Genomic DNA, 25,539 nt, shown 5'->3' on the forward strand with positions numbered 1-25,539 from the left:
AAAAGAGAGCAACACATGATTGGCTTCGTTTATCACCTTTCATATGGTTTTGTCACGAGAAGGCCAACTTGTTCTTGCAGACACAGCAGAAGTATTTTATTATGACCCATTTTCATGAATATTTTAATGTACTACATATTTTGTTGCTCATTTGCTTTTCTAAATGATTGCAGCATCTGAAAACGTTTAAAAGAGGGAATATTTTGGGTCTCGTGACTATTCAGATGGAGTTGAGGGGAAAAATACTCTGAACTTCCAGTGGAGCAGCTTTTAGAGAGTGAGAGAGAGAGCAGTTTCTCTTGCTGCTGGTTGCTGTTTGTATGTACTCATTAAAATGTCACAAAGCAGTGAAAACAGACACATTTTAGTTCATTCTTGGGTGACATCTAGTGAGTTTTATAAGCTGTGGGGATATTGGATACACTTCTGTGCCTCAGCAACACTTTGTATTGCACTGTATATAGATGGCTGCACTACCCACCAGTCACTTGGGGAAGACCATAACAGCTACAGCAATATTTGTGACAGTGCAACTTGCAGTAAATGCAGTAGATGAAGTTTACTTTGTATTAGTTAGACATTCTGTCATTTTTGTAATTTGTATCCTACATGTACAGGAATTATAAAATGGAACATTTTGTTTGTACCAAGCTCTACTCACTAAGCTGTTATTTTTTATGAATCATCAGTAAACCCTGTCCCTCTCTCTTCTGCTCATTAGAGTAACAGGGTAACTCTGAAGATGGATGTCTCCCATACGGAACACTCCCATGTTATTGGCAAAGGTGGCAACAACATCAAGAGAGTGATGGAGGAGACTGGGTGCCACATCCATTTCCCCGACTCTAACAGGAACAACCAGGCAGAGAAAAGCAACCAGGTTTGTGTAGCTACGACACAGATTTACACAGCGCTGTCACACTGAGGAATGAGAGATATATGGGTGAAGCGTGCTGTTTACTTCTGGCTGATCAAAGACTGTCTCTTTAGCTTTAATCTCCTAAACCACAGCATTGCACCATGATTAATTTTTGAGTTTAAGTGTGCTGCATTCTTCTGCATTTGGTGTTTGCTATCTTTGCCCCTCCACTGTTTTTCCAATAGTAGCTTAGGTTTTAAATTCCAAATATTTTAGTGTGAGTAAGTACTTTCTGATCTGTGCACGCAGCCCATCCAATCCATTTACTAACTGTCACAGTGTCTTGGACTGGACAGGTTGCAGAGAGTTTGTCCAGTTGGCTGTTTTGATTGGCCAGCCCTGAGGAAGCTGCTGTGTTTTGGCTGGACGCACTAGAAGAGCTGTAGGATCTTGCTGTAATTACCATTAAAGGATTCAGGAGAGCGCACTGCCTGGCACAGCAATACATATTTATCTTTGCCAGGTGCTCTACAGTGCACCTGTGTATGAAAGTACTGACAACTTCTTTATTTCTTCCTAGTTTTCTGATTTCAATCATATCTCTGGGGATTTTGAATAATATTATAGAACTATAAAAGACCATTAAATCTCTCAGTACTCTGTATCTCATAGACTCTTCAACCCCCTATAGTCTTGCTCTGATGATGCAAGTATAGACTGAGTATTAGCAAGAAGCTTGTGTTGGATCCCAGAACCATCTTTCCTGTTTTCTAAAGCTTACTGACTACATCATCAAAGCCACAGTGGTGCTGATAAGTAAATATAGATGATGAGGAAAATCAATGAGGTGCGCTGCTTGATTTTTATTCTCACTGGAGCTGGTAGGGATTCAGGATGTTGCTCCAGTCCACTGATGTTTGCTAACGCAGGGCTTGACAATAGTTTTGAGATGTGATTTAATGAGTAAAGATATAATTGCTCCTCACAGCACTACCTGACTCTCTGTGTGCAATCATCTACAGGTACATGTTTGTAATGAAGTAATGAAGTCCAGAGATGTTTGATCATTTCTTATTTTAGGCTTTTTATTAGGCCTGAGGCAGTAGACTTGTGGATCAGTTCTTGGTTTGCTCCTCAGTGGAAAAAGAATGGGAGAGAGGAAAATCCATTTCTATGGAAATTAACTTAATCTGGCCTCCTATAAAAAGTCAATGCTTTAATTGTGCAAGTCATTTTTTGTGATAATGAGATTAAATTTGTGGCAACACTCTAATGATGTGGTTCAAGAATATAAAAAATGAACTGCAAATATGTTACGAAAAGGTATTCAGGATTCAGTTTAGAGGAGGCCTGTAAGCCTTGCTCATGCTTTCTCCAGATTTCTCTCTCAACATTGAAATGAACTGTATGCAATGATCTGAGCCATTATTTTTCTTAGTAGTAGTAGTGTGTGTTCAGTCATCACAACACAACAAACAGAAAAGTACTTACAGTATATAGATTCTAAATAACAGCATAAAGTAATTAATATATGATGTTAATGACTGAAAAGGTATAGGCAGAAGTATTTCTTGTATATGCCTATCCTACATAAAATCCCACATTAACTTAAGCTACCCACCAAAAAATAATGATGAAAATGAGAGGGGAAAAAAAGAAAAAAGAAAAGATTACCTATTTCAATGTGTAACTCTCAAAAAAAGCCTTATAAGCCCTTCGTTTTGAAAATCAATATCGAGTTACACATTATCAAATTTAAGTCAGCCTTATTCCAAAGTTGAACTCCAACAACAGAAATGCATCTCCCTTTAATCTCTTTTTTGGCTTTTGGAACAGTAAACTTACAAACATCTTTTCTTCATTATTTTTCTTGACTTGGATTGCGTTAGAACTGGCTAACTGATTTACATATGTTGCATTTGATTTTGAACAGGTGTCCATTGCAGGCCAGCCAGGAGGGGTTGAGGCAGCTCGAGTAAAAATAAGGGTAAGTTGGAACTTGGCTTCTTTTGTCTTAAAGGGATACTCCACCCAAAAACTATATTTTGAGTGTCAAACACACACCCTGTATAGCATGTAAGTGTGTAGTTTCAGCTTCAACTTCATGACAGTTGACAGCTCAGTACTGTCCAATTTTTCACAGTGGAAAAAGTATCAAAACATCCATAAAAATGTTTGGAACCACTCTAATGATGTGGTTCTTCCTCATGATGCTGAGTATATTGTTTATATTTTTGCCAAATATATAGCTGCTGCTGCCTGAGTTTGCACACACTCAAGACCAGGTGTGTGGATTGGTTCTACAGATTTTAGGGCCCATTTCCTGCTTTTTTTGTCACTCAGAACCACTCCATCTATGTTTTTCACTCATTAGCTAGCCTGTCTATCCCCCTCCAGCTCATCTGTTATTCTTAATCCCGCTCCTAGTTTAATGATTGGCTCCCAGATGCGTCACTCACAACAGTTACTTCTTCTGTAAACAAAACATCAGGTTTAAGAGAGGCCAGTTGCCTCCCAAATGCAACCAATGGCAGCACTTCAGAGTTACAGAAGTAGGAAGTTGTGCACTCCAGGCACAGTTTCAGCACTTCTTTAAACCGCAAGCACCATTCCTAACCTAGCCTATCCCCAGACCACTTCCCTTAGAACAATTGTAAAATACAGTACAAGCATGAGCCTAAGCCCCTTTGGCAGGCCCATTTCCAGCTCATTTTCTACCCTATTCTCAAGGTTCAGTTTCAGTCTGACTGGAAGCCCAACCTCCAGCCTCAGCTCTGTGGGCGGAGGACCTTTATGCTTGTGTGAACTGTTTCATCCCTGAACTTTTGCTGCATTTCAACACCGCAGCAGTGAACAGTGCACAGTGAGCACGTTCCTCCATTATGGACTGACCAAAACTAACAAGGTTGTGTGAGCATCTGAGAGTGACCAAGTGAGTGACGAGAAAGACAAGGTCATACCAGTCGTGTGTGCAGTGTATATTGGCACATGTCAGGATCTACTGTACTATCCGTACCTCTCCATGCTTAAAGGTTGTTTTCACAAGCAGCAAGCCGCAGCCCACTTTGTCTACTTTTTTCTATGGATGAAAAAATGTAATAATAATCAAACCTCACCATACCAATGTTATATGGAGAGGTTTATAATATAAGCTGTTGAGAACCGTCAAAGATTGTTCTGCCCTCCAAAGAACACACAGTCAGCGGATGAGTGGGGTGGATCAAAGACAGGTTTCCCTCTCTGTCAGCTCGCCGTCTTACTCACTTCATTCCACATTACTCAAATATATTATATACTGTTCTGTTAAACACTGTTCAATACTCTAGACGGTCCTTCCACTTACAGCTTTAATTATGTATGAAGTACATCACTTACCAGGAGGAAATTTCCTCAAATTCAGCAAAGGGAAGGAGTATAGATATGTGTTTCTTTTTATCTCACTATTGATCAGCACTGCACCCTGACCTAGTTCTCTTGATGGCATTGTCTACCTATATACACTGCTCCCTGTTCACAACAGCTGTAAGTAAAGAGTTTGCACAAATGATGTCTTGTAAACCAAATTGCGGTTAATGACAAGTACTTTCAGAACTAATCTACTAAATATTACATTTGTTTAAAGAATACTACATTTAACAAAAATATGAATTTATTGTGTTTCTACCAGTTTTGCTTTAAAGAGGATAGGTTGGTATTCTGGGAAATTTGCTTTTTTGCTTTCTTGCTAAGAGATTAGATGACAAGATGGATACGGCTCTCATTTGTATGCTAGATTTTCCTAGGTAGATATCAAGCCTTTAATTGGGGAATGGTTAGCCTAGCTTAGCATAAAAACCGGAAGCAGGCAGAAACTCTTTACCCAAAGGTTTTTTTTAAAAATCAGCCTACCAGCACTTCTAAAGCTCCCGAATGACTATGTCTTGTTTGTACGAACTGTAAAACAAAAGAAACCAAAGTGTAAATAGCAAGTTATTTACACAAGTTACACTTTGGGTTTTACAAGTTTTAACCGCAAATTGTTGTTTTTTACAGGCTAGTGGTTTCCCCCTGTTTCCAGTCTTAGTTAAGCTAAACACTTGCTGCTTTAGCTTTATATTGAACAGAGATATGGGTTAGAGTGATATCAATATTCCCATTTAACTCCGAGCTAGACAGTGAAGAAGACTCTATTTCCATCCATGTTGAACTATTCCTTTAAATCTACATACAAAGAGGAATAGGAAGAAGATTTTTATATATGGTATTGTGTTAATATTGAGTCTTAACTGTTAAGTGCTGGAGTACAGAGGGTTTATCTCATTTTCAGTATACAGTATTTTGTTTGGTCTTGGGTGGCCCCTCAGAGCAAGTCGGGTTGTGTTTACTTTCATTACTGATCAACAGACACATTACAGTAGACTTGTAAGGTCTACTGTATTCTTAGGATTTCTTGGGTGGAGATCTGTAGGGTCTGGTTGTTGGCTGTAAGTCGGTTGTTGAGGTGATGGATTCTCAGGGGATATCTAGAAGCATTCAGAGGTGGAGCTGACAGGCAGGTGATGAAAGGTCTGGCCAGTCGCTTTACCTTGAAGATATTTTCATTTTTCTTCATCTCTCACCCTCATGTCAAGAGAACTGAGGCTTTTTAACAGCACTTTCAGATTGAATACATGTGAAACTCATATCTGCCAGGTAGACTTTTTGAAAAAAGCTGAGGTCAGCTCTACCATAAAAATCAGTCTATTCTTCATTCAGCGCCTGACTCCTGCTGTTCTGCCTGTCCTCTCTTGCATTTCCCTCTGTGCTGACCTAAATTTCTTGAGCCCGCGGAGAGCGAGTGCTGAAACGTGATATAAATGTAAGGCCAAGCGCATATGGGACTGATCAGGGATGCATTTCTTTGGTCAGAGCAATTCATGCTGCTTGCCCTTCACTGGCAGCCAAAACCATAGTGGCGCTCTGCCCAAGAGTCAGTGTTTGGATAACACTGTGTGTGTGTGCGAGTGTGTATTCATTTTCTTCTTTGTGAGTGTGTATGTGTATATTCCCTGCAGTTTGTCTGTGTATGGGTGTGTGCCTGTATGATTCCTCTCCCATGCATGCATAAGTATGTGTATGCATGAAGCCAGGCCTTCCTGTCTGCATCTATTTTGTCTGAATGACTGCTGTGATACAAATGATGAGAACTGATGCCTGTTGTTGCTCCTGTGGTTTGAGTCAAAGGCTTAAAATTAATGTATGAGAATGAATAGGCTATAGACCACTGATGTTTTGCAAAACTTCGATTTTGTAGTTCCAAAGCCATAATGTTTAAATCAGTCTCCCAGGAGACACCACCACAATATACCATAGAATATTGTGTCTAACAGAGGGCATATCTCTTATTTCTGGCACCACTCCTCATTTTAATTAACTTCTACTTATTTGAGCTGACATATCTATGTGCCAAGTTCTGCCACCTTCTGCTAAACAAAGGCTTGTTATGTCTGTGTGTCAATTCACATAAATCTACACTATCTAAAGAAATAAGACTTTTACCTCTCTGTTTTTACTTGTCCAAATGGTCTTAATTAGTCTGAATGACAGCACAATGTGATACAAACTCATGTGCCTTGTTATAGAGAGATATGGGTTATACTTGTTTTATATATCAGTTTTCTTGCAGCAGCAGTAACAGCATCATGACAAGCTGTTTTTTCTCACTCCACCAACTCCCATCTTCCCTCCCTTTCCCTCGCTCCTTCTGTTCCTACATATTGCAGGAGCTGCTCCCTCTAGTGCTGTCTTTCGAGCTTCCAGCCATTATGCAGTCTGACCCCAGCTCACCCACCGTGCAGCACATCTCGCAGACCTACAACCTCACAGTCTCCTTCAAGCCCCCAACACGCCTGTATAGGGCCACTGGTGTGGTCCGTGGCTCACAGAATAACGCCAACGCGGTCAAGGTGAGGAAGTCAGTGCGTTATTGGAATGGTTGGAAGTGCTGGTTAGTAATGTTAGTGGGAGGGTTGATGCTTCCTGTTGCTTGGTATGTGAAAATCAAACACAAAACAACACAAAATTACATATGTTTTTTTTCTATTCGTCCTTTTCTAATTCTGTACAGCTGGGTTTTAACGTGGAAACAAACAACCTTTCAACTTTCCCCCCCCTAGCATTTCCAAGTGGTATTATTGTTTGCGCCACTGTCGCTAAGACAACCAGATCACTTTGCATTTCCTCAGAGCCTAGCTCTTTGAAGAAATAATCAACACCACTTTGGAAATAAGAGAGAAGAATAACATTTTTTCTGTAAAGGTAAATTGAAATTGTCACATTTTTTGTATTGGATTTGGAAACAGGCAAAACTATTGTAATAAAGTTATTGCTTCACACAAACAACTAACTACAGCAGGGCGTCAGGGCAGGGGGGAGAGTAATAATAGAAGAAAACATTAGGATAAAAAGTGTGAGTTTGTTATTTCATTTAGTCTATAATGGAGACATGAAAGCAGATAGAAATAATTTAATATGTGTTGAGAAAAGTGAACCGTATTGGTAGCATGTTCATATTTTTACAAAATGAAACAAACTGATAACATATGTTGCTGTTGAGAGATCAGCCTGAATGGATACTGATACAGTCTTCTATGGCTGTTGTAGAGCTGGTAGATTAGTCTTGCAATACCAGATGATTGGTAGGCAGGGAGATCTCTGGTACTGGTATCGCAAGATTATTGGATCTAAATGCAAGGAACTTGCTTGAATGGTGGAGAGAACGACTGCTAACAAAGCTAATTGATTTTTCAAATTTAAATTGTAAATTTTCTGTTAATTGACTAACTGTTTCTAGATGTAAATCCCCATAAGTCCACCACTTCAGTACTGATTCACCCTGATTTATCCATCAGGTCATTTTGGCATCAATGCTCTAATGTCCCTTTTAGGGAGAATCAAGCGTGTCTGTTACCAGATATTGCATTGATTGTAATAATAGTAACACTATACTTTTTATTTTATTTACATTTACTCATTTAAATTGTAAGGAAATTATTAAGACAAAATAATGGGATCATAAAACTCCAATAACCGCTGAAAATGCTTGAATAACTATCTGAACCCTGACCTCACTCCTTGTCAGTCATTTTATTGCGATAATATTTGAGTTAATACCCTAACTTTTCTCCACCCATTTACACGGTGAGCCACAAACCAACAAAGGTTTCCTGAGCTTGACCGTGTCAAGGCCCACCAACAGTGTCAACGTTACTGACATCTTTGTATAGACTGCCTCATTACTTTTCAGCACCACAGGGGCAAGAGAGTGCTGAGAGATGTCTGGTGGCTTAAACTAGACGGTTGCTGGTTCAGCTTTCCACTGCAGGGGGGATACTGCTCTGAACTCCCCTTATAACTTAGTCCAATACTATACCATCCAGGCAGGGGTCTCTCCTGGGTTCAATTTTTATTTTAAATTGGTCTTTAAAGTTTATATCTGTGTTTCCAATCTTCAGCTTGTGTATGCTCATAAACATGCTGTATATTTTCTATATTCACACACACACACAGATGTGCTTCCTCAACCGGCATTTTAGTTGTGGCTTAGTTACAGCCTGCCAAGGAGTCTTCCCATCATCTCTGCCAACAAATCATACCCACCATACAACAACTGTATTTGGCATATATGCACCTCTGCATTTATTAATTTATGGTAGTGCTGTCATAAGTGGATTTGCACGCTAATGCAGACTATTTGCATGTATGCTACAGCACGGCCCCTGAGTGTGCGGTAGGTCGGAGGGGTCAGTCAGGATTGGGAACCCTGCCAGATGGAGGCCAGAGGATTAGAGGAATATGTGTGCTATGTTATGTGGTGGTGCGAGACCCTTGAAACACCTTTGAGAATTGCCAAAACCGCTGTGTTATGCTGGCCACAGTGTGTGGATTCCCGTTTGCACACTGGAAATGACTTCGTTTACTAGGCCAAGTGATGGCTTGCAGAGGCATAGCAGAGACAGCAAGGAATGAGTCTGTTCAATTTGCCCGGCAGCTGCAGTGGAAAATACAATAGTTTCCACTGGCTATATAGAAAACACTTGTGTTTTCTCTGGGAACAGGGCAACACGACTCCACTGCTCTCATCATTAACAGACTGCTTTATAATGTGATATGGACATTTTTAAATAGACTATTGTTTCAGCTTTGTTTTATTTTAAAGACATTAACTTTGTCATGTTTTTATTTGATTTATGTGTACTGTTTGATATTCTTGTGAGAATTCAGTAAATTGACAAAGGTTGTTTTTACACCTGTGGGCAATCTTCTTTTAACATTAGCATGCACCCAAAAGAAAATGGCAACCTATTATTTTATTATGCAATATTATGCACTCATACGGTACACTGCTCATACAATATGAGTGTTGGCTTTACTGATGACAATATGACATAGGACAGTGAATATCTTTGGATTCAAGACTGCTGGTTAAACAAAAGCAAAGCTGTCACATTTGTTAAATTGGGATGAGCCTCATTTACTATTTTCTGAGCTGTTATCATTATATCATCAGATGCAGCTTTGGTTGGCATTGGTGTTATAGTTGTAATGCAATATAATTAAAGTAAGTACATTTTTGTAATCATGTCAGAATTTCTGACATTTTATAGACAAAGTCATGTTTGTTAAGTTTCCTTTCCAGTCATGCTCTACTTAGAATAAGGTTTTTTTTCTGACATGGGTTTTCCCTCCAAAAAAGTTTGAATTAGGCCTAGATAAAAAATGTAATGAAAAGCAGAAAGGCTAGATTCCTGCTTCAATGAAAAATCAAGAATCTGTATGCAAAGGTTTTTTGTTTTAAAAATATAACTGCTGGACACACATACTGTACTTCACTAAAAAGTCAGTGCTCACTGTCTGTGCGCTGGAGGCTTCATGTTTCTATATTACCCTTGTTTAATGAATGTAAAAACATTCCCCATCAACAGTTGAGGTCATTTTTTTCCTTTAACAAAAAGGAAAACACATTTTTCACAAATATTTTGTTAACTATCATCCTTTCTTCTCTAGCGGGGTACAGCTTTGCTGTTGGAGCACTTGGCTGGTAGCCTGGCAAGTACCATCTCAGTCACCACCCACCTGGATATTGCCCCCCAGCACCACCTCTTCATGAAGGGCCGCAATGGCAGCAACATCAAGCACATCACCCAGAGGACGGGAGCCCAGATCCACTTCCCTGACCCCAACAGCCCCCAAAAGAAATCCACAGTCTACATCCAGGGCACCATTGAATCGGTCTGCCTGGCACGGCAGTACCTCATGGTGTGTGTTTTGTGTCTGCTTTGTTTACTGACATCTGCTGGTTGAATAGGATTACTTTAAACTACTGTGCTTTGTTTTTGTGGTCAAGGGGTGGCATTGTAAATATTTCACTACAATATGCAGATTCCACATGCTGTGTGGTATCTATAATGGATGTCCCTGTTTCACTAACATCATCATGGTATGTGTGAATGATGCATGGGGTTTTAAGATGGACTTAAACCATGATTGCCTTTTGGGGTTTTGAATAGCCTTGAGATGCCTTTACTTGGCTCTGGTCACACTGCTGAAATGTCAGTTAAACAACAGTATGTAGATGACTCAAGGTTAGCCTGTGTGATTTATAGTTACCACATACCTGCATGTAAAATGGATACATGTATTTGCATCAGCTTGGCTTGAATTGTTACTGTCCTGTCCATATACAGATTATCTTTATTCGTATTAATGGTTTGGCTTGTATATGCAGTAGATTTTGGGGGACTGGAATTTCATCCCTGTCAGTAATTCAGGAGGTCAGCATGTTAGCATGGGTGTTTTGGAGCAGGAGAAGAGCCTCACATTTAAATTTCTGTTGATTCAAAATGCTCTGTGGTCATTCTTGTCTAGTTGCCCATGACCACTGAGGCTACCCTTATCTGGTTTACTTAGGAATATAATCAGAAGTCTGTTATATATAATGTGTAAAAGTGATGGTTGTTTAATTACAATTGGCTGAAGACTTCTGCTGAGCTGGTGCAAGGCATCTCAGCTGTAAACAGCTTTGGCTTTCTGTTTAGAGATCCATAATGTGGAGCAGTAATTCTGCCAGGGCTGCCTTCTTTTTGTCTGCGGTCTCCCATTTGGCCCCAAAGACATTTAGAAAATGCCAAAGTTGTTGCAGTGACTGAACATGACTTTCTCTCAGTCTGAAAACAGGACACACAAGAAGGAGCTTCTCACTGTTTGAGTGGGAGAGTAAAACACAACAGATTTATGAGCGAGGAGTTAGAGGGGATGTTAGGACAATAGAAAGCCCAGGATGGGAAAGGAGGCTGAGAAAGAAGCGAAGGGGTAGGGGAATAACTGAAAGTAGAAGGCAAGAGTGGACATACTGTACAGGAGGGGCAGTCCTGCCCGCAGTAGTGTACTGTGTGATTTGGCCTCTTCCAGCCAGACTGCAGATTACAGCTCCAATCTCTGGCCTGTCAGAGCCATCATGGCCCTATACTCTGCTGCTAATTACACCCACTCATAATAGGAGCGCTGTCCAGCACTCAGCCCAAAATATAGATGTCTGTGGCACTTGTGGTGGTGATCATGCAAAACAGATTGCTCTTGGCGGAATTTCCCCAGCTCTGTGTGGGATGAACCCAAGCAGTGAATCTTGTATTTATTGGTATAGCTAACATGTAGGTCTACAAATGGCAGACTATAAAGGAAAATTTACAACCAGTGTTATGAATAGCCAATAATACAGGAACAAAAGTACAGTAAACTAGTGAGGCTCTGAAAGATATTAGTCTGAGGCTGTCATAAGAAAACAAAAAATTCTGATACATTTTTATCTTGTCTTTTATCTTTGCTCCACAGGGCTGCTTGCCTCTGGTGCTTATGTTCGACATTAAAGAGGACATTGAGGTGGAGCCTCAGTGTATCACAGCACTAATGGAGCAGCTGGATGTCTTCATCAGTATCAAACCCAAGCCAAAACAGCCCAGCAAGGTATGACACCGAGGCTCACACGGCACAGAATGTTTTCACAGGATTTTTGAAAGTTAAAATAAGCCTCTAATATAAGCTTACAGGATCATACTTACTAAGCACGTTCAGTGGCATTAAAAATTATGTCTGATGTGCTTGCCTTTGTACATTTTGCACATAGATATGAGGATGACACCTGCATTTGGCAATTAATATCTATTTTGAGGAGCATGGAGCATAAAAGAGAAATTAATAAATGAAATAAGTTCTACTAAAACTGAAAACTAAAAACTAGAGCAGTTCAACAGGGAGTGTATCACCCTGAAAGAAACACGCCTGCTGTCTTACTGTGTCAGACCCTTTTTCCTCTCTATTTCTCTCTCTGCCTATCAAGAAACAAATAAACCTCTGTTCCATTCAAGAATTACTGTCAAACATCACAGCATGAGATTGAAATAAATTATAGATCGCCATGTCACACTTTATCAATATTTGATTAAATTCAAAAGGAAAAATTGGAGCCAACATCTGCCACAGTGGGATATCACAGTCTGAAGGCATGTTTTACCTGATTGACTGGCACACTCAATCCCTATATTATGCCTAACTGGCTTTATTCGCATGTGTTCTGCTCTATAAACTGGAGGTATGCTTACTTGCCAGTTAGTGTATATTCATGTAATATGTTGATCATTTCCATTTTTTTGTGATTTGCAACCTTGCACAGTAACCTGTGTAATATTCAAAGCCAGCCTCTAATGTTACTTACAGTCTACTGTTCTACAACACTAAATAATCCCAATCATATTTCAACACTTGGCCCAGTCCTGGCTGTCTCTTGTAGGTGCCCACGTCCTCCCAGTGCCAGGGCTCAATGCCCAATGCTGACAGGCCTGTGGGGACTGGTGTGGAGGTGCCAGTGTAAACACTGACCCAGCCCAGATCCTCTTAAGGACCCTTCACTTAAACATTTTAACGAGGTGACAGCAGTAATTCAGAAGGCCGTCCAAATGCATGCTGTTGCCTCTGTGCTCTCGGCACTTTGGCAGACCTATAAAGGAGGGTGTGTGTGTGTGTGTGTGTGTGTGTGTGTGTGTGTGTGTGTGTGTGTGTCAAAGAGACTGATCGTGATTGGAATCTACTTTTCAGAACCTCAGCTCTGGCAAAAAACAAAGAGCCAGGACATGATTTATGCTCACCCACATTTTTATTTGATGTTTATGCCCAAGCAGGGTTTCTGGTGACATGGAAAATGTAGGAGTAATTTCTCTCACTGATTTTAAAATAGTTCCTGTTTATAATTCTTTATTGCTGATTTAGTGTTTCATAATATAATAGTGACTGAGTAACTAGCATTGCCTCATATTAGCTCCACTTACATCTATGAGTTAGATTTGGTATGTCATGCAAATGATTAAGAAACCTTTCCCTCAAACTTTGCTCCCATGTCTCCTCTCTCCCACAATGTCTCAATGTTTATCCTTCTAATCTACTCTTAATTCCCTCTTCCTTCCTCCCCTCTCTGTTTGTCTCCCCATCATCCTCCCTTTTACTCCCTATCTCTGGTGCCAACATTCCCTACCCTATCTTTCCCTCATTCCTCCCCCACTTTTCCTCCTCTGTCTCCCTCTTATGCCCCCCCTCCCTTGCCTCTGTATTTTCTCTTTTGCTCTCATTTTATTTTCCTCATACTTTCTCATCCACCTCACCTGACTTTCTTTTCCCTCAATCTCTCTTAGTCTGTGATAGTCAAGAGTGTGGAGAGGAATGCAGTGAACATGTACGAAGCCCGAAAATTCCTCTTGGGTCTCGAGAGCAATGGGGTGTCTTCCTCCTCACCATCTGTGGCGTTGAATACCGCCACCAACCAGTCCCCGTCCCTCATCTGCCCCGTTGGCCTGGACATCCTGGCCTCAGCTGGCCTGGGGCTGAGCAATCTGGGTAATGACACTGTCTATCTTGTCAAGGAAGTTCTACTTGTGTTAGTTTTATTCTTTTACATTCATCCATGTTGGGGAGGGGGTCTAAATTTGTGAGGGAAGATAAGATGCTACCCTTTTTATAATAAATGTCTTTGTAGAGGAATTAATGTCCTCATATTTATCGAGAGCATTTTAACATCAAGAGCATTTTAACATTTCCCTTTATCTGCTGGTTTGGTGGCCTGTCTGTAAAAGACAAAAACAGCCTTTACAGCATTGTGAGGGTCTGTTCTAAAATAATCGGGGCCCAGCAGAGAGACTTGAGTTCTTTGTGGGAGAGGCAGGTGACCCACAAAGCCAGGGGAATAATTTCCCAGCATGGCCACATCCTGTCCTCTGAATTTACAATGATGCCTTCAGGCCGCCGCTTCGCACCCATCAGGAAGACAAACAGATACTCGAAATTTTTTATTCCATCTGCCATAAGACTCATGAATCTGGACAGTGGCAGTAATCTGAAATGAAACATACTGTAACTGTATTCCAACTGTGCAATGCATCCTTGGATGCCTGTTCTTAGTTATTTATTTATTTCATCACTACTGGTGCCACCCCCATGTACTGATGCACTGACATAACGTACTCCTGTCCTTGTCTGCTGTCTGATGTCTTGCAGTTATTGTTTGTTTGTTTTTATGTTTTTTACGCTGGAACTGCTTAAACTGAATTGCCCCTGGGGACTAATTAAGTAGTTTGAATTGAATTGAATTGAATATTTCAACGTAAGGCTCCTCAGTACCACACAAACCCATACTAAAACACTGCGAGTCTTCTCTCTTAGCAACACATCCATTGATGAGATCCCTGAGCCAGATGCCCTTAAAGCCTGTTCTCACTGAGTCACAGAGTGCAAATGATTTCAGCGATTGATCAAATATAATTTCAACATCTACAAAAATTATGAGCCAGTGAGTCACTGCACCATCATCTTCATATGCTCTTTACAGTAGGAGTTATTTGTCTGCAGGACTAACCTCGCTGTGATGGTATGAAGTTCATGCCAAGAAATCCCACATGTATGAATCTTTGATCAGCCAACCATCAGAAAATAACCTCAATACAAATTTAGCTGCACTTCTTGGAATGAATCACAAGCTTGTGAATCATAGGACGATAAATGGTTATAGTCGTGTAGGAGTTAGGTTGTCTGCAGCGTTGTCTTCAACATGAAGGCACAGAGTTCAGCTTGGAACAGTTGTCATGGTTTTGTTTTGTTTCCAAGGGAGAGTTTTATTGGATTGTAGTAAGAATAGTATTATAGGATAAATATTTAGCACCATTTTTTTGAGATTCAGAAAGAAGCTTTGGCTATAGACACGTGCCAGCAATAAAGATATATGTATTTATATGTCTATGATGCATTGTAAGTTTATCTATAAATGCAATACATTCTGTACATCTGTATCATCAAATGCTCAGCAACCACAGTAAATTCACATTATATTTGAAAGGAGGAACATGCGTCAAAATGTACTGTATATACTGTATGTTTATTATATATTTATTCACTTATTGTGTTATTACTGTTATTGTTTGAGTAATATTTTATTTCTTATTTTCTTAAGTAATAACAAAACACTGATATACAAATCAAAGATAAAGTTAAGATTAATAAATAAACAAGTCAAAACAGAGAGGTTCCCATTATTTAACAGGACACTCCTTGAAAAATAGTTTCTGTTTATGCAATGTTGTACATTTTGCACATTTTATAATTAGTTTTTAATTTTATAATTAGTAACTACATTTCTAATAACACCAAGTTATATATTTTTTTGGCTGTTAAGTAAACACTTAACAGCATATATTATATTTCCATATCATGCCATATTTTTGACTCAATATTTAATTATTTATTTTCTGCAGCTAGTGGTTATAGGTATATAGAACATGTGAGGTAATTGAGCAGTAGCATGTGTGCATTTTTGGTCTTCGTGTTGAAAAAGGGTAACATTTTTGCACACTTTGTCTATTTTGATGAGTGTATATGTATTTGATTATGGATACTGATTATGTGCTCTCCATGGAAATTCAGTTTAAATAACATTTACTGTATTGTGTCCCCACTAAATGAGATGGGGAAAATTGCTTCCATTTAACACAGCTGGCCGCAAAAAAAAAAAGAAGTGTGCCATGAAGTCCCCTTACAGTAGAAATGGCTTCTTGCTGTCGCGTTTAAACCCAGAGGCCCAGGGATGAAGCTGTGGACGGCCACATCCTGGCTTTAGTAATTGCTACATGCTTCTCTTCCTCAGATTACAGGCCAGCCTGCCAGAAGAATCCATGGCCTTATTCCTGGAGCCAAACTAGCCCCTTGTTAAAGCCACAGACCTGCTTCTTTCTGTTTTCATACACTGTGTTTGGGTTAAGACACCAAGCACCACATTGTTGGTGCTCTCAATAACATGGTTTTATTGGGCATGAAAACACTCTAGATGTATACTTTTGCATACATGACCTTGTAGAAATTTAAGAAATTCTTCCTCTCATTTGCTGTCTGGTTGATGGCAGTTTGAAGGAATTCCTGTTAAATAGCTGGCAGACCAAGATTATTTTCTGAGAGCCTTGGTGTAACATGTGATTAGCTTGAAAAATGACTCTGTGCTTTGACAGGACCACCGCTGATCTATCCATCTTCCGTTTCCCCCTCTCTTTCTGTTCTACTCAGGTTTTCTGGGTGCGACAGCAGCCCATTCCCTCACCAATTCTGCTGCCCCAAACGCTGTCCTCAACAGCTTAAACTCCTCCATGAGCCCTCTGCAGACCCCAAGCCCAAGTACACCCACCCCCTCCCCTTCCCTCTGGCCCAGTCCTCTCACCAATACCCAAGGTTCGTGTATCAACCATTACCTTTTTTTTGTACTGGTGTGTGGTTCTCTATTTAAGTTTATTTCAAATTGAGAAATGATTGTTTTAACCACTGTAAAATAAACACTGTAGATAAAGATACATAAATCATACTGTAGGTTAACTTTCAAGCTGAAGTTGATTGTTTGACCTTCACTTTGAAGTAGAACAACGGGTCTCCTAATCATTATTTTTATAGTTTGACGTGTTTCAATGCTGTGTCATAATTTTTGAATGAACAGGTAGATGGATAGACAGACAGACAGACAGATATTGTAGATAATTGTATAAATGTATCTTATTAATTATTCAGACTTTGAAAATTGCTGATGGTACATTTTTTGTTTCAGGCTTCTCATCTCAACTAATGCTGCACCCTGCCACCCAGGCCACCCTGAGTAGCATCCTGCTGTCAGGTGTGCAGGGTTACACACAGAGTACACCATCTCCTCCACCTGGCCTGGCCCCCATAGACAAGCAGCCCAACGGGGTCCCTGACTGCACCAAGGGCCCCTGCACTCTCAACGGTGTTGTCAAGGTTGGTCCATTCTAATATACTGCATACATTTTAGATTTCACTTTTACTGTTGAGTGAATTTAATTTGTGTGTATCTTGTACTCTGTGTGTATGTTTGCATGTATTTATAGCACCCTGGCTCAGTCTATGGGAGGATAGCAACTGCATCACTTGCAGAAACTGTCTTGAGTCCAGCCCCATGTGACTCGGTCCAGGAGGCCAGCGGACACAATCCATCAGAGCCGCTGTCCAGCAAGTCCAGCCCAGATGAAGGTATTGATCTGAAGTTACCCATATAAAAACCATCCAGGCCTACAGAATGCAAAATGTCCTTTTCTCCACTGCATGTGGTTGTTATTTTCAATGGCAATTTTCTGCAATATTTTGCATCATTGCACTCATTTTAAAATAAAAAGCTACTTATTTTTGTCATCTTCAGAAAAATGAAAGGAGGGTTGTGATATAATCTGTAGGCTACTTAAAGAAAAAAATGTACTTCACATATCCACAGACATGATGGTCAGCATGATGTAAATTGCATCATCTGCCCATGTTGCAAAGGCCCATGTGCAGCCCAAAATGTATGACTGTGTAGTCTGTACGCACTGAAAAAACAGACATCCATCTGTTTCAGAGTATATTTGGCCCTATAGACTGCAGAGTGTAGTACCAGGGTGCTCCAACTTATCTACTAATTACCTCAAATTCAAAATATCAAACCCTTTTCTTTTCAAATTTGCAAGTTTTTTTGGTGGGCAGAGCACTTAATTGCTCACCATCCACAGGAATATTAAACATTGTTAAAAAGCTTAAGATAAATCAAAGATAAATTCTCAACTTTTCTTAATCATCTTCTTTGTACATACATATGTTTCGTAAAGGACATTGTACTCAATGTTTTTAAAATAAAAAATAAATAGCAGGAGTCTTGCCCACTTGTGGGTCAGTTGTGTTAAAGACACACTTAAAATCTTGTGATTTATGGCTGAAATATTCTGGAGCTGTTAACATTTTCAACTAAAGTTGGCTGGACCTCAGCTTTGCAGACTTAACATAAATGTCCAATTCAGGCATTTCCACATCAGATTTATGTAACCCTTAAACCCACTTTGAGGAAAAATGCCTTGAATGAACTTATTTCTATTCCTCTATACTGTCCTCTTAACCTCATACTCGCTCTGACTATGATTATTGTGTGTGGAGCGGAGACAGATTAACTGCTGGTCTCCTAGCGGTTCAGAAGGGCCCTCATTTCCTCTGTGTCTTACACATGCGGTTTTCCCCCTCAAACCTTTCTCTCTCACGCGTCTCGTTTTCCCCACTGTTTTCTGAGCTGGTCCTCCCCCAATGCGGTGCGTCCCAGTAAGGTTTCCTCCCCCTCCCTTACCTCCTCCTGTGTCTCAGAATGTGTTTGGACTGGCTCGCCCAGCCTGACTCAACTCTGCTTTGTGGAATGAGAGAGTGTAGGGTAATTGTTAAAACATTAAACCCCAGAGAAGCTTCATTAGATTGACTGACATACCTATATATTTCCCTACAAAGTACTTCATGCACATTCAAATATTCTTGACTATATACATGCCTACAATCACACACATACATCCACATCCTGTTACTTAGAGCAGGTTCCCGTTAGGCTGAAAAAAGAGTAGCAGAGAAAACCCTCTATAATTACAGCTGCTGTGTTTTTAATTAATCCAGGACCCAACTGGGACTAGTCACACTTTAGTTCATGCACAAAGACATATACCCACCAAACTACACACACTCATGTACACTGAAGTGTGCATGGCACTGAATGAAAAAACAAGATGTCAGCAGACGGAGAACAGCTGTAACCTCTGTCTGTGTGTTCTGGCATTGTTTAAAGGTTGGACGGATTAACTCGAAATAAATATATAGGGTTATTAAATATGTTTGCATTTATTTCCTACAGGCTCTGACACATTTGTGGAAGTGGGCATGCCCAGAAGCCCCTCTCACTCGGCCAACGGGAGTGAGCTGAAGCAGATGCTGGCTTCATGTAAGACGTCGTCAGGGAAGCGACAAGCTGTGGAGCTCCTGCAGGGCACCAAGAACTCCCATCTACAGTATGTTGGAATCTAGAAAATGATTTACGGCTTATCTTATCGTTAAGCATCCCTTCAGAGAGCATTTACAGTTCATGCTGGTTCAGTTTGGCAGTCCTCTCTTAATCCTTGTAGATGTGGGCAAAGTGAGAATGGCTATAGAAAACAGGGAATTAAATAGAATTCAGTGGCATCAAACCCATTGTTTCATTCCCATAGTTTTATTTATTTATTTTTAAAGGGACCATGTACAGTGTTACACATAAATGGTCAAATTTCATGTACTGTACTAAAGTTAGCTTACAGCTCATTTTCATCTGCAGTCCCTTGGTAGTAGTAATATATAAAAAAACGTCACAAGTGATACAGATGGGTGTTTTTTTTTTTTGTTGTTTTTTTTTACTGAATAGAGATTTATTATTTTGAATATTGGTTACCATACATGCTGAGTTACTTGTGATCACCCTTGACAGCATGACTGTTAGTACTGTATCATAATAATGAAAATACCCTGTTAAATCTCAATACTATAAGATCTCAAACAATAGCAGTTTTAGTATTAGTGATAGTGATAGATGATTTTAGTGTGAGGAGCTAAGGTGGAAGAATGGTTATGCAATGCCTCATGCTACTTTGTGTTAGATTTCTTGGCTCACAATATTTTTTTTCTGTACAATCCCAACAGCTCTGACTGTCTCCTTTCTGACACTGAGTCCAGTTCATCAGACAGTCCTGTAGCTGATAAGAGGGCACCAGGTAGTGAGCGGGCAGCTGAGAGGGCAGCACAGCAGAACGAGAGGGAGAGAATCAGACTGGCACCACAGACATCCTTTGCCAACATGCAGGTATACTGACACACACACACACAACTGCACAACATGCACAAAACACACACAGTTCTGCTGGTATTAAGTAATAAAATAATCTATTTTTCAGGCATTTGACTATGAACAAAAAAAGCTGCTAGCAACCAAAGGTAAGTTGACATTTGTGCCTGGTCAAATATTAGATATTACTCAGAAACATTTTTTTTATGGGAGAAAACTCTACATAATTAAGTCATAACTCTTAAACTCCAAAAAGAAAATCATCATTGTAAATTGAATCATTGTTCAAACCAAAAATGTATTTAAAACTTTTGTTGGCTTTCAAAGATACCAACTGTGAGAATTACAAGGAAATGTGTATAAAATGTAGCTTATAAAATCTTATATTTAATGTTATGATGGAGCCATAGAAGAGTAAAGTTCTTAATTTAAGGTAATTGTTTTTTTTTTTAATTAGATAGGTAGCTTATATTTGGCATTATCTCTGCATAGGTGTATATGTGCATCACTCTATATCTGCATTTACACAGCTATGTTGAAGAAGCCTGTGGTGACTGAGGTGCGGACCCCCACCAACACTTGGAGTGGTCTTGGTTTCTCAAAGTCGATGCCAGCCGAGACAATCAAGGAGTTGCGGAGAGCCAATCATGTCCCATACAAGCCCAGCATGAGCACCACCTATGAGGTCAGACATACGGGGGATTGGCATTTGCTATTTTCATCATCTTTGTTGAAAAGAAGTTAACTTTCTTTGGCATTTACAGTCACTGTGTGTATGTTACAGAAGATTATATTAGTGAGACCAAATGCAATGATAGATATTTGTGTACACTATATTAAAGGTGTTCAGAATACCTCGCTTAATGTTTGGATTGTCTTTCTTTCTGTTCTCTCTCTCAGGGTTCCCCACTGTCCTTGTCTCGATCCAGCAGCAGGGAAGGCGTGGGAAACGGCAGTGACTCTGACAACTGGCGAGAGAGGAACGGCACTGGTAACGGTCTGCCGAGCCACACCGAGTTCCCCACTGCTGTCAGCAGCCCAAAGAGGAAGCAGAACAAATCTGGTCAGTTCTGCATACTTTTATAGTATCTATGCTACAAAAACTGACCAGCAATTACGCTAATTGAGCATCATACTGGAAACTTATGCAGACATCATGGAGAACAACATCACATAAGAACCATTACTATAGATATTCCTCAGTCAACAAAATATTCTTAACATTGAGGCACACACTGTACAGTTAAATGATTACACAGAAGAATTGTGTAATCAAAGTTAAGGTGAAAATGTCACATTTTTAATTTCATTGTGTGCTTCAAATAATAATACCCAACCTGTAAGCTGAAATACTGAAGAGAGCAGCGTGCGCACTTTTATCTCCACACTCAGAGATTGGGATTTGTGTGCTTGTGTTTTGTTGATGTACTCAAGGTACTCACTACTTTACTCTTCAGAATGGTCAGAGATAGCACTGTTGAATCGGCTTCTTATATCTATCTAGGTAGTCTGTGAACAAAACCTATATCAAATCAGTCTAAATTTGTAGTGCCTTAAAGTTTGTCATCTAACTTTTGTCCACTTTTTGTTGACTAGTTTAAAGTGGTGATATCACTGTATGCTAAAGTAGTTTTTTTGTTTTCTTCTTGTTTGCCTCAATCATTTAATGGACAGTTGCAGAGCATTATCTCAGCAGCAGCAACTACATGGACTGCATCTCTTCAGTAACCGGCAGCAACGGCTGCAGCCTGAACTCATCTCTGAAAGGTTCAGACCTGCCTGAGCTCTTCAGCAAACTGGGCTTGGGGAAGTACACAGACGTCTTCCAACAACAAGAGGTACTGTAGAGCATAGTCATGACATTCATGGTTAAAAGGTGTTAACAGTGTTAGTAGAAGTTGCTAAGTTGTGGTAATAGTAGAGTTAAACTGACTTGTTGCTGCTTCTAGATTGACCTCCAGACATTCCTAACTCTAACAGACCAGGACCTGAAGGAATTGGGCATCACTACCTTTGGAGCCCGCAGGAAAATGCTGCTCGCCATCTCAGGTACAGTTAAACAAGCAAGAGATTTTCCTGTATTTTTCATATTGAACCAAAAACATTGACAAAAGAATAGTTGCAGCACAAAGATACCCACATACAACCACCTTTGTCTCAAGTTGGGTCTTTTCTGTCCTTAATTCTGATTCTTAAAATAATTCGGAAGAAGGTTACGGGTGAAGTGGTTACATGGGAGGGTTAGGGTAATAACCTAAACTGTACACACATTGCACTGCTATGTTCACAGATGCTAACTTTGTACTTGCTGTCTCACACATGCTCTCTCTCTCTCTATCTCACTCTCTCTCTCTCTCTCTCTCTCTCTCTCTCTCTCTCTCTCTCTCTCTCTCTCTCTCTCTCTCTCTCTCTCTCTCTCTCTCTCTCTCTCTCTCTCTCTCTCTGTCTCTGTCTCTGTCTATCATCACAACACCTAATGTTACCTTCATGTGTGGCAAACAGGCACAGAAAGAATATATTTATTCCAACCAGAGAGAAATGATCGGATTATAGTTCTTTCGTGCTGATATTTTCCTACTGAACAGATTATCAAAGGTTTACCCCACCAATTTCAACCCAACTAAAAATTCCTTTCGATTGAGGTCTTATATCAGGCATTTTTATTCTGATTGGACTATTATTCTGATTATTTGTAGAATATTAGGATCCATGTGCGCGTAGCCACTGATACCAGCTGCAGTGTCGTTTTGCCAGCTCTCGCCTGCTAAGGAAGGCAGTTCAAAAAAATTGGCTCACGTGTTTCATAAATGTTTTCTATTTGGTCTGTCGCTGCTACAAGCCTGAGTGGAGCCCAGCTGTGCAGACAGAAAAAAGTGCACACTGACTGACAGAGGTCATCCCCACCACCAACCACCAGATCTAAAAAGCTATAGGTGGTCTTTATTATCGGCAGATTCAAGTAAAGAAATTCAAGACTGTAATGCTTTTCTTGTAAAGATGCAACAAAACATGTTGATGTAGTCATTTGCACTAGCATTTACTAGGCGTAAATGGGATTAAGGCACATTCTTGTCAGATGAGGATATTGGTTATTCTCCAGCTCCTCCAGCTGCCTCCCTGATGCTGATGTAGACTCTGTCCTCTGGTTACACTGGAACCAATGTTAAAGTTTTGGGTGTCACACTTTATTACTGATGTCACATTTTGGACGTTGTAATAGCCAGAGTTGTTAGACTGCAAGTTAATAGTGCACGTGTTGGGATCATGAGCTTCCTGTCATAGATATTCTGTAAATGCTCAGTTCAGAAACCTCAGACTGGAGCCAGGCTTGACAGCGAGAGCAACGAGGGGAAATGGCGAGGCTCTGATTATTAAGGAAATAGTGATCCAAGGCCAGAATTGGTTTTTCTCCGTGATGCCTAAGCCAAGTATAGGTCCACTCTGATCTCTACTGACGGACTCGAGGGTTTGAAAACAGGAACATGCACGTCTTTGTCTGTCTCTTTGTCTTTCTGTATTTTTTCCTCTTATTATAAAGAGATAGAATGCCATTCAATGCAATCCAGGTTTTGACTTTCAGCTGGCCTGCCAGTAAAAAGAGCAGCTGAAGCAAGCTGGCTGTCTCCAGTAATCAAACTGAACGTTTATGCTGGCAGCGACAGATCACGACTATCATATGAATAACTCAAAGATGCCAGGATGTGCTTCTGACATTTTTATGAAAGTGTTCTGTCCAAGCTGCTGTGTAAAACCAGATGGACACAAAGAGGGCTTTTGTTGATCTTGAGCTATCCTGTAGTTATTTGAATCCAATTTTCTTGTCATTGTTGATCAATTGTGGGTAAAGCAAAATGTTAACACACTCCTCGGTTGTGTTTTCTCTTTAACTTAATACAACTCCCATAGCAACACAGGTAGAAGCCATGTTTGTATCATCTTTGCATCTGCTGATTTTGTGGTGTTTTTGCATTTTCTACAGAACTAAATAAAAACCGGAGGAAGCTATTTGAGCCACCCATCAGATCTTCCTTTCTGGAAGGGGGAGCGAGTGGTCGCCTCTCCCGTCAGTTTCATGCAGACATGGCCAGCGTCAGTGGGCGATGGTAGGTGCCGTCAGACCTCCAGGCTATCCCAGAACCGTCCATTATGGAGACCAGCCTCCAGTGTCCTTCTCTGTGCCTCAGCAGCCCAGGTTTCAGTGGTTGTTTACCCTCTTTCAGCCTCAGCTGAATGAAGACTGTTCAAAATGTTGTCATTGCCATAAAGTATAAAAATATATGAAAAAAAGCCATCGTTTTACCTTAAGTGCCAACAAGAAGAAAAAGGGATTTCTCAGATATCTGAGGTTCAGTGTTCACTCCTTATAGTGCCATTAAGTGTATGTGGAGCATTTCTAAATGAAGGTTGTTGTTATGGTTCTGAAGAAGGATACTGTTCAGTATTTCTGTCCACTTTTTTTGTTCAAGGGAACAGGCAGATTGATTAGTACAATCATTTTACACATTGATACTACCTGCTTTTGTACTATGCTGTTGTATCAGTGACATGCACTTTAATATTACTAGACTTTTGCCTGTGAAAGCCTAATTTCTTAGATTGAAAAAATAATGATCTATGCATTTTTTGACTAAAAACACAGATGCATTTTGTACCAAACCAAATATAAGCACTTAGCCAGTGAGATTAAAGCAACACCAAATGAAGTGCAACGTAGGTCAAGTGGTGACTTGATCAACTTTATCAAATATACCAAAGGAAAGTACCATTGTGGCCTTTGACCTTGGGCTGCCTTCAGTGTTTTGATTGGTGGACATTCCTCTGAGGTCAGTGTTGGGGTCCAACAGTCACCGCAGCTGTCTGTGTATTCCTAGACCAAAAAAAACAAAAAAAATCTAATATTTTGTACTTATTATGCATTATGATTTTATTTTTAGTTTTTATTACCATTTTAGGGGAAGGGGGTGGGATGTTTAACGGTAATCAGTTTACATATGTATTTTTTATACTTTCATGAATGAGTTTTTATGATTTTGTAATTAGATTATTATTAGTATCTTTTACTTTTTTTCTGCCCCTTAATCTGTGGAGCCGTTATATGGCTGTGCCATTAGACAGCAACAGAGACATGAGGCACTTAGGCTAAGCTTTATAGGCCTCTCTCTGATTGTGTCAACAGGCACCACTTTCTGTGGTTTTTCTTTTGCTCTTTGTTTATAGTACATGGTCTTTTATCTCATCTGTTATTTGTCCGTGTCGGCCTCCCTTTGGCCCCTTCTGTGTGCCTAAAAATCTCACAAAGCACTCCTCCATGCATCCGGAATATGAGTTGCTACACTAGTTGTGCTTTTTTTGTCTTCCTATTCACTGGTAGTCCCATGTAGAGCAAGAAAGGACCTTGTAACAGAGCAAGGCCACGACTTTGTAGCGAAAAGTGCCAATGTACATAACTAGTTTTTCAGCAGGGAGATGTTTCGCTAAG

At 40.1% G+C, this 25,539-nt stretch overlaps 1 protein-coding gene across 1 annotated transcript in view; it reads left to right on the forward strand.

The window, feature by feature from the left end:
- Positions 1 to 24,196, forward strand: part of LOC128372580 (protein bicaudal C homolog 1-like) — a 56,813-nt gene extending 32,617 nt beyond the window's left edge. The window contains exons 5-21 of the mRNA XM_053332676.1: positions 722 to 880; positions 2,793 to 2,846; positions 6,601 to 6,783; positions 9,884 to 10,135; positions 11,708 to 11,839; positions 13,558 to 13,759; positions 16,469 to 16,630; positions 16,998 to 17,185; positions 17,296 to 17,437; positions 19,101 to 19,254; positions 19,919 to 20,078; positions 20,170 to 20,209; positions 20,591 to 20,745; positions 20,961 to 21,123; positions 21,735 to 21,898; positions 22,010 to 22,109; positions 24,040 to 24,196. Of these exons, the coding sequence (XP_053188651.1) occupies positions 722 to 880; positions 2,793 to 2,846; positions 6,601 to 6,783; positions 9,884 to 10,135; positions 11,708 to 11,839; positions 13,558 to 13,759; positions 16,469 to 16,630; positions 16,998 to 17,185; positions 17,296 to 17,437; positions 19,101 to 19,254; positions 19,919 to 20,078; positions 20,170 to 20,209; positions 20,591 to 20,745; positions 20,961 to 21,123; positions 21,735 to 21,898; positions 22,010 to 22,109; positions 24,040 to 24,167 (2,538 nt within the window). The 3' untranslated portion in view covers positions 24,168 to 24,196. The remainder of the gene's footprint in view (positions 1 to 721; positions 881 to 2,792; positions 2,847 to 6,600; positions 6,784 to 9,883; positions 10,136 to 11,707; positions 11,840 to 13,557; positions 13,760 to 16,468; positions 16,631 to 16,997; positions 17,186 to 17,295; positions 17,438 to 19,100; positions 19,255 to 19,918; positions 20,079 to 20,169; positions 20,210 to 20,590; positions 20,746 to 20,960; positions 21,124 to 21,734; positions 21,899 to 22,009; positions 22,110 to 24,039) is intronic.
- The last annotated feature ends 1,343 nt before the right edge of the window (positions 24,197 to 25,539 follow it).

This window comes from Scomber japonicus, chromosome 14 (assembly GCF_027409825.1).
Source record: "Scomber japonicus isolate fScoJap1 chromosome 14, fScoJap1.pri, whole genome shotgun sequence".
Lineage (NCBI taxonomy): Eukaryota > Metazoa > Chordata > Actinopteri > Scombriformes > Scombridae > Scomber > Scomber japonicus.